This window comes from Pygoscelis adeliae, unplaced genomic scaffold (assembly GCF_000699105.1).
Source record: "Pygoscelis adeliae isolate BGI_AS28 unplaced genomic scaffold, ASM69910v1 Scaffold29, whole genome shotgun sequence".
NCBI classification, from domain to species: domain Eukaryota; kingdom Metazoa; phylum Chordata; class Aves; order Sphenisciformes; family Spheniscidae; genus Pygoscelis; species Pygoscelis adeliae.
Genome location: NW_008825611.1, coordinates 414,251 through 422,767, shown reverse-complemented (window position 1 = coordinate 422,767; position 8,517 = coordinate 414,251). Strand labels below are relative to the sequence as shown.

Genomic DNA, 8,517 nt, shown 5'->3' with positions numbered 1-8,517 from the left:
AGCTGGAGAGGATTTTGGGGCGAGCGCCCTTGATCCGGAGGGCTCTGCGGGCAGGCAGGCGTGCCCTGTGCTGTGCTGCAGCAGCTGGGTCTGTCCGTAGTGCAACGAGGGAAGAGGGTTTCAAGAAAAATTGTACTTTGGGGTGTTGCCAGCTCTCAGGAATGAGTCTTTTTTTTTTTTTAAATTATTTTTATAAGTGTCATCGTAATTGCTCTGTTTCCTTAAAAGTCCGTGTTTGGGAGTCATCTTGCTGCACAAGAATCTTAGCATTTCCTTTAAGAAAATCAATTTGAGATGTCTCCTTATTTTCACCCCTCCTTTTGTGTTTTTTGGCATTGATTTATTTCTAGTCTCTTGTAATTTCTGGTTTTGGTTTCTTTCTTTTTTTGTTGTTGTTTATTTTTACTCTTGTAGTTGTGAGTATGGTGATGTGCACAGACTGTTTTTTACTAAGGGAGAAATGGTGTCATTTTGTGTCCATGTGTGTCCATATTTTAAAAATTAGGAGAAGAGAATGGTTTCTCATTGCATTTCGCTAGCTTGCGAATCCAATATGCTACCAATGTTTTGTTATCACCTTTATCCTTTCACTTCTCTGTGATCTGTACTCATTATTTTCTCCCTTTCCTTTTGTGGCTCCCATCTTCTTCCTTCTCGACTATTTTGTGCTCGGTAGGATCTTACGCTTTTGATCTCTGCCACACTGGCAGGTTGTGTCTTAGGAGAAAATGATGAATACGCCATCACCGTGACGCTTGCATAGCAAATAAAGGAAAAGTAATAGAGGAGATGCCCTTCGTTTTAAATAATTCCCATTTTTCTGTGGTGTAGGGGAGAGAGGAAGGCAGGTGGTGTCTGCAGGGCGACGGAGAAGTTGGGTCTCCTGGATATTGTTTTTTCACTCTGCCACCGACTCTACAAATCCAGTGCACAGAAAATAGAAGCTGTTTCAGGGCAAAACAGAGGTTTGCCTTTCGACATCGAAGAAACAGTGTCATTGGACAGCTTAGCTGAGTAGGAGTATTTATTTGCTTTGGAGTAGTGATGATTGTGAAATGTTTTGAAACCTTATAAAAAGAACTAGAAGCTGTACATTGTGAAATAGGCTAATCTTGGCCAGGGTCGAGTTTGAGAGATTCTGGATTGTAGTTTAAAGGAAGTTTTGCATAATCCTTTATCATTCTGATTCTGCCTACTGGAATTTTTTTTTTTTTCATGGCAGATAGTGTAAATTCTGTTTGTGCTGGTTTATTCAAAATGATGCTGTACACACGCTGTATTTATTCACAGTTTTTGAGGTTTGACCTTTCAAGGACCTGATCGTTATCGTTGTGTTGTGTTCCCTTCATGACTTTCTCTGAACGAAACTGCAGTCTGTCTATTAAGTTTCATCAGGCTGTTTTAAGCATGTGTAGGTGGGATAACGTCCTCTCTAGTATATTTACGTATGAGTCATCAGAAAAAGATGGAAAGAAAGGAGCAAGTGGGAGACGCGGTGAGAGCATCTGCTAGGGAGGAACCTGCGTTCTTCCCAAGCAAATCCCAGGATCGAGAGTTCGAAGAGAGAACGAATAATTGTCCTGCGCTAGTCCTTTTATTAGGAAAGGTTACTGTGGGGGATTTTGTCTTCTCTCACTACCGCTATTCGCTCTGTACTTTGTATTCTTTGCTGTCATTGTTCTTCCTGTTCCAGGGCTTTCGGGTTAGATTGCCCTGTAATATCAGTGATCAGTGCTGCAAGAAAAAGCCTGAAGAAGAATAAATCAGAACAAAGGAATTTTCTCTTGTCCCTGAGCTGTAGTTTGCCCTACCCTGAATTACATTCAGATGCCTGTTTTCCTGTGGCGGAGACACACCGTCCTATAGTTTGCATTACAAAGGAAAACTATGAACCAAATAGCAAGAAGTTTATTAGACTTTTTGTTCTTTGATGTTTCAGGAGACGGTCTTTTGGGAGAGATCGTCTTCAGATCAGAAGTCTCAAATTTTAAAATTAAACAGGCACCTCTTACAGACGGAGGAGGCGGCAGTGAATTTTGCCTTTTAATCCTATATCCTTGAGATCTGAAAGAAGAAAAAATAATTGGCTTTCTCACAAGGAAATATTTATTGAGCTACATATCTGCAAATGTGCTGGAGTTGTTTAGCCAAAACGTGGGATCAGGTTGCTGCATTTTTATGGCATGTTGGTAAAACGAAGGATATATTTTTTCTTTTTTTTTTTGTCCACAGTAAGACTTGTTGCGCAGGAAGGGCTGTCGTACGGTTTGCAGATTTACCCCGCTGTAGGTAACACGTTCATCTGTTACTTTTGGTGCAAACACCCCCAATGTCTACAGCAAAAGCTTTTGGAAAGGATCAGTGGGTGTCTGTGTTATTCTTCGAGCGCACCATTGCCTTGTATCGCGGGGACAGAAAAATTCAGGTCACAAAGTGCTTCACAGGAAGCATAAAGTCACAAAGTGCTTCACCTGTACTCGGCACTGGTGAGGCCGCACCTCGAATACTGTGTTCAGTTTTGGGCCCCTCACTACAAGAAGGACGTCGAGGTGCTGGAGCGTGTCCAGAGAAGGGCAACGAGGCTGGTGAGGGGTCTGGAGAACAAGTCTGATGAGGAGCGGCTGAGGGAACTGGGGTTGTTTAGCCTGGAGAAAAGGAGGCTGAGGGGAGACCTCATCGCTCTCTACAACCACCTGAAAGGAGGCTGTAGCGAGGTGGGGGTCGGTCTCTTCTCCCAAGTAACAAGCGATAGGACGAGAGGAAATGTCCTCAAGTTGCACCAGGGGGGGTTTAGATTGGATGTGAGGAAAAATGTCTTTACTGAAAGAGTGGTTAAACATTGGAACAGGCTGCCCAGGGAAGTGGTGGAGTCACCATCCCTGGAGGTATTTAAAAGACGTGTAGCTGAGGCGCTTAGGGACATGGTTTAGTGGGCATGGTGTTGTTGGGTTGATGGTTGGACTCGATGATCTTGGAGGTCTCTTCCAACCTTAATGATTCTGTGATTCTATGATTCTACAGGCGATGTGAATGGGTTGCTGCGGATAGCTGTGAGTGTTTTCCTCGGGTGTAGAAACTCATTTACCCTGTCCTAGGGAACTGTCTTCAAATGCATTTGCTTTCTGTTCTGAACAGATCTCAAAAGAGGAAAAGTAAGTTCTTCTCGGGGGGAAAATTCTTTCATCATTGCTTTTTAGTCGATGGTGCCCTCGGATGTTCAGAAGTCGCAGGGCATGAAACCAGGCTCAGCTGCTTTCCCAGGGGAGCCGCTGCCTGCCTGCAGACCCGCAGCGGCCGGAGCTGCCTTCGGTTCCCTGCCCGACATGCTCCACTCTGGGGTTTGGAGTCTCTGCTTGTCAAAAAGCTTCGACTTAGCCTTCGAAAATAGGACTGAGGCTGGGGGAAAGATGGTTCTTTACAAGAAAATAACAGCTGACTATGAATAGGTGGTGGTAGACAATGCGCTTTGCTTAGATAAAGGCTTTTAAAAAAATAAATTCAATAGACTTCAAATTTATGCTTCCTCTTCTGTCTTTTGTATGAGGGAGGAACTGACTTCTTTTGTTTGGTTGTTGTCAGGCTTCTGTTAAAAGAAGAATAAACATTCCCTTTCAGATACAAACCATTTTGTGCAATAGGTAAATAGGTAGTAGTTACTGCCTTCAAGAGATATTTCGTCTCCTTTCCAGCTTACTCCAGGTATTTTGGCAGATCGTTATATGAATCTGTACTGTGTCCAATCTCGAACACTGTAAATAGTCCTGCCCACCATCCTCCCTTCTCTCCACCACCCCTGGAAAACTAAAAGGCCGGAGGATCTAGCAGACCCTGGAAGGGTGTAGAGAAACAGCCAGAGGTGACCAGAAGTGTGAAGCAATGAATGAGGTGGGAATAGTGCGTGTGACAGCCTTTTAGGACAGAAAAGGCAACAAACGTGGATGTGATGAGTTGGGTTGGAACTTTGTGAAAGAGTGGGTGGCAGGAAGATGGTGAGTAAGGGCGATTGTACTTATTTCTCATAGAGGAGGACCCCAAGAGGCATCAGTGGATGATCGGGCAGCAGACATAAAGGGAGCGTAGGAAGTCCTTTCTCTGCTGTTGCAGAGTTAAATTGTTGACCTCCCTGCTGCAGATTTTCCAGGTGAAAAGGGTATAAGTGGTTGAGAGAGGAATTATATAGAAGCATGGATGAATGGTTAAAAGTGATGACTTGGGTGCATTCTCCAGGCCAAAGCGCCTGAACTGTGGATTTCTGGAAGCTGGGTAACGCATCGCCAAAATGCTCCGTACTTGCTTTATTTGTCACGGTCTTTCCCAAACGTTTGCTGTAGCCCCTAGTCAGGAGGAAATACTGGGCTCCGCAGACCTTGAGGTTGGCTTGGTACAGCAGGTTTTATGCTTTTGGGACACGCTAATTTCTGTTTTCAAACATGCCACCTCGTTTTAGGAATGGGTCCTGTTTAAATCATGGCAGAATAATAAGGGAGGGAAAGTAGGTTTTTGGTAAGAATAACTGGAATTCTAGACCGCTTCAGGTTCGCTCAGGTTAAACACTTCTCACATACACTTATCTTTCAGAAGAGCCAAGTTGATCACTTCAGGGTTTTCTGTTTGCATTCCTTTCTGCAGCCATTCCTTCTTGTAGACCAAAGTCGTGCAGACCAACATGCCCTCAACCAATGCATGTTGAGGGCAGCAGTAACGCTACTCTCGATAGCCTCAATATCCTAATTTGTCTGCACTCCTTGGTCAGTAACTCGGTCACTGTATTGCAGATAATTAAGCCAAGCAGGAGGGCTTAATAAGCCGGTCCCTGAAGAATGTGGTTTTATCTTTCTGAGAGGGTCTTGAGGGTTCTTACACCTATGAGAATGGGGTTGTTTTGAGGGTTGGTTGAGTATGCGTACTCACGATGTCGAGACACTTCCTTTTGAATATTTAAGGAGTTCTGTTGAAGGAAAACAAGCTGATAACACTGCACTATGAAAATGATCGTTACTTCACACAAATTCAGTATACTTCAAATAGATGCAAATAAATACCTTGAATTTCAATTGTTTTATTAATACTGATGTATTTACTATTGTTGCTTTGCCTTTTTTAATTTAACTTCTAACATTGTGGTTTGTTTTTTTTTTTTTCTTTTCCAGTGGTCTTATTGTTCCTGAGAAAGATAGCAATGAAACAGTACCAGAAGTTGTAGCTACTTCTGGATATGCTCTTCTGCATTTCTTCAGTGATGCTGCCTATAATTTAACAGGGTTTAACATCACATATAAGTAAGTAGTACCACTCCAAAGTGATGTTGCAGGTTGAGCAAAAGGAGGTTTCCTCTTTTCTCAGTTTTGTCTTGAAATAAGCGATTGCCATTGAAGCATGTAATTATGAGTAGATACTTGAATTTAGATTTTTATCTTTATTATACCCTTGCAACGGCTAATAACTGTAATGTGCTCAGCATTAACTTCAGTTGTCAGTTGTAAGCGTGGGCAAATGTTTGCTCAAAAAGACATCATGTTATTTATTTTATGTTGTTAGACTTATTTGATCATGTTCAGTCAACCAGAATTGATGTATTTTGTGCATGTGTGTGCTCTTACGCGTTCTGCGGAGATACTTCTGCACAAACACGCTTCTGCACAAGCACACACGTCTCACTTGGGACACTGGCCTGTACCTGCTGTTGAGGATCCCCAAGCCATTTTCTTTGGGATGCTCTTTCTTATTCAGTCCTTGGATCGAATTGCTTAATCTGGCTCCTTTTTAGTCTGGAATGGTTTTGTTATGTTCTTTGGTTCATATTTTAAATATTATAGGTGGGTGCTTTCCGTTCGCTAACGTATATTTAGTCCTCATCGGTAAGCTTTTTAAAAATAATTCTAGGGTACTCACTAATTCATCGACTGCTTTTAGAAAGGTTTTGTTTTGAAGTAAATGATGTCAGCGTGGACGTGCTAGCAGAGATGGAATTTCTTGCTTCTGGGTGGGGATCATGAGCTTTGAATTTTTGGCTCCTACAGATACAAATTATGTTTGTGCTGCACTGGGAGATTTTAATTTGGGTGTAACTTGCAGAAGTTCTCACCTCTCTTTCAAAAAGAAAATCAGCTGCAAAATCCTTGGTCATAACTGACTTTTTGCATAACTGAAAGTTTTCCTTAAAATGATGCGCTTAGTTTTTTGAATACTAGTCTTGGTGCTTTCAGCCTTATTAAGCACTTAAATATACAGTGGATTCTTTGAAAAACGCAGAACGTTCAGCACCCCTTGAAAGCTCCGGAAGAAAATGAGGAGCCTTTGCAAAGTTACTTGAAACACAGCAGCTGGAGCAGTAGCATTTTCGAAGTCTGGCTGATAACCATAAACCATGACAACCCCCTGCTGCCAGCTGTCGGTATTGCGCTGTTGCAATCCAAGGGAGACGTCATCTTAAAGAATAACCTGCCTTTTTTAAGTTCCTTTAAGATATTTCAGTATTCCTTTAACTCTTCACTTTCTCGATCATTTCAAACAATTTTCAAGTACTGTTTTGTGTTTTGTTTCTTCTGTGTGTTCTGGTCGTTAGGTTTCCTCCTAACATTTTTGCAGAGAGTAGATAAAAGGGTGTATTTATTCCTTTTCAGTTTAACAGTCTTTATAGTTACTACTGAACATAGGTAGTCCACAAACATTTGTGAAATTATGGTCTTGGAGCCGGTGACTCCACCTGTCGCATGACAGTGAGAATATTGGGTAGTAATCCCCATCTGTGAGTTATACTGGTTGATACACCGGCAAAAACTGGAATTTGGAAATGTATAGGGTCTCTGAATTTGGATCTTCACCAGGGATGTGTCTGGTTTTGCCTCAGCTACGTTGCAGATATTCTAAAATCAGAAATGAGTCAAAACACGCACATCTCTGGCTTGGGATTCATCTCAAGTGTGTTCCCTTGGTAAGCAGATCCCAGAATAGCACTTAATTGTGAGTAGTTTAAGTATAAATTGCACAGACACCACAAAAGCCTTAAGCGCTGATTAAATTCTTCACTTACTGTTGGGCGTTTTAAGGCAATTCATTTGCATTATAAATGGCTAAAAATCATATTGATAATTTTTCGGAGGAGTTGTAAGTTTAACTCGTTAAGCGAGGCAGCTCTGTAGATGGTAGAGAACAAATCTCTACGGGTCCATCACATCAGGCTCTAGATGAGCGGCTCTCGTCGGTTTGTATGTTAGCAAAGAGCTGTATTAACTTCTGCTCAACATCACTCTTGTATTCGTTAATAAGAGGTGCGGCTTGGGAGTCCGTTTCCTTACTGACAGACCTTCTTTCCCTGATGTTCGCAGTTTCAATATGTGTCCCAATAATTGCTCCGGCCGGGGAGAGTGCAAGCTCAATAACAGCAGCGATGCTCTTGAATGTGAATGTGCCAAATACTGGAAGGGAGAAGCCTGTGATATTCCCTACTGCGCAGATGATTGTGGGGCACCCGAGAGAGGGCACTGCAACTTTAATGATACTAAGGCTTGTTTGTGCTCTGCAGGCTGGCAAGGTAAGTCTCCCGATTAATATGGAGAAGCCTTTGGATGCCTTTTCTGTGTGTGGCTCTTGCAGTTTAATTGGGAGTACTTGGGAATGTTCTGCTTAACAAGTATTAGCATTTTGACTAGGAACAGAGTATCTAGCTTCTCATATCAAAAGGTCGTACTTCATTTGTAACAAATGCTTTTAAAAGCAACTATGCTACCATACAAAGCAGTACCAGCCTGTTGCGTGCAGGCATCAGATAAAAACTTTAAATCTCGCTCCTGTGCACCTAAAGCAAATTTGAGCCTGGTGGCAGCAGTTAACGTGTTTGAACACACAAAATGCCTTGTTCTCGTGTCCCGGTATGCTCGTCAGCCGTGCCAGTCTTAGCAACAGTTTGGACCAAACATACATGTTTCCTTCGCAAAAACACACTGACGTGGAAGAACTAGTTTTCTACGACATGCAGCCAGCTACAGCACTGGCAGCACCTGCTACCACCGCTCAGCTATGCTGCAAAAACGGGCAGCGTGTTAGGCACTGTGGAGAGAATCCAGGTTAGCAAAATGAGCGTCCGAAGGAGAATGCACCCAGTACTGAGGTTAGCGCGTCTGCCTCTCGGATGTAAAGCCAGCCGCAGGTCATGTACTCCGGGGCTGGAAGACCACATCCCCTTGCGCAGTGCAGTGCTTCCTGATGCTTTTCTGGAGTCTGGTTGTGCACTGACAGCAAAGGTGGGCTTATGTTTGCTCAATTTTTAGCCTACCCCTCTTTTTTCCCTGTTTTTCATTTCTGTAGCAGGTTAGTGTGTAAGGGGAAAAAAACCCCAAACCAAAACAACCCAGCAAAAACCCCCCCAAAAGCCCCAAAACAAACCACAGCAGGATGAGATGCAAGCTGCTCTCCCCTTTCTTATTCTGAAGCTTTTTTACATCTGAAAATGGTCACTTTACCTCAGAAACCAGGAGTTTTTCAAGGGTGATAAACCACATTCCAGTCTGCTTTCCT

The 8,517-nt window shown here is 42.8% G+C and overlaps 1 protein-coding gene across 1 annotated transcript in view; it reads left to right on the top strand.

The window, feature by feature from the left end:
* ATRN (attractin) overlaps positions 1-8,517 on the top strand; it is a 117,233-nt gene that overhangs the window by 10,217 nt on the left and 98,499 nt on the right. The window contains exons 4-5 of the mRNA XM_009332713.1: positions 5,151-5,279; positions 7,329-7,534. Of these exons, the coding sequence (XP_009330988.1) occupies positions 5,151-5,279; positions 7,329-7,534 (335 nt within the window). The remainder of the gene's footprint in view (positions 1-5,150; positions 5,280-7,328; positions 7,535-8,517) is intronic.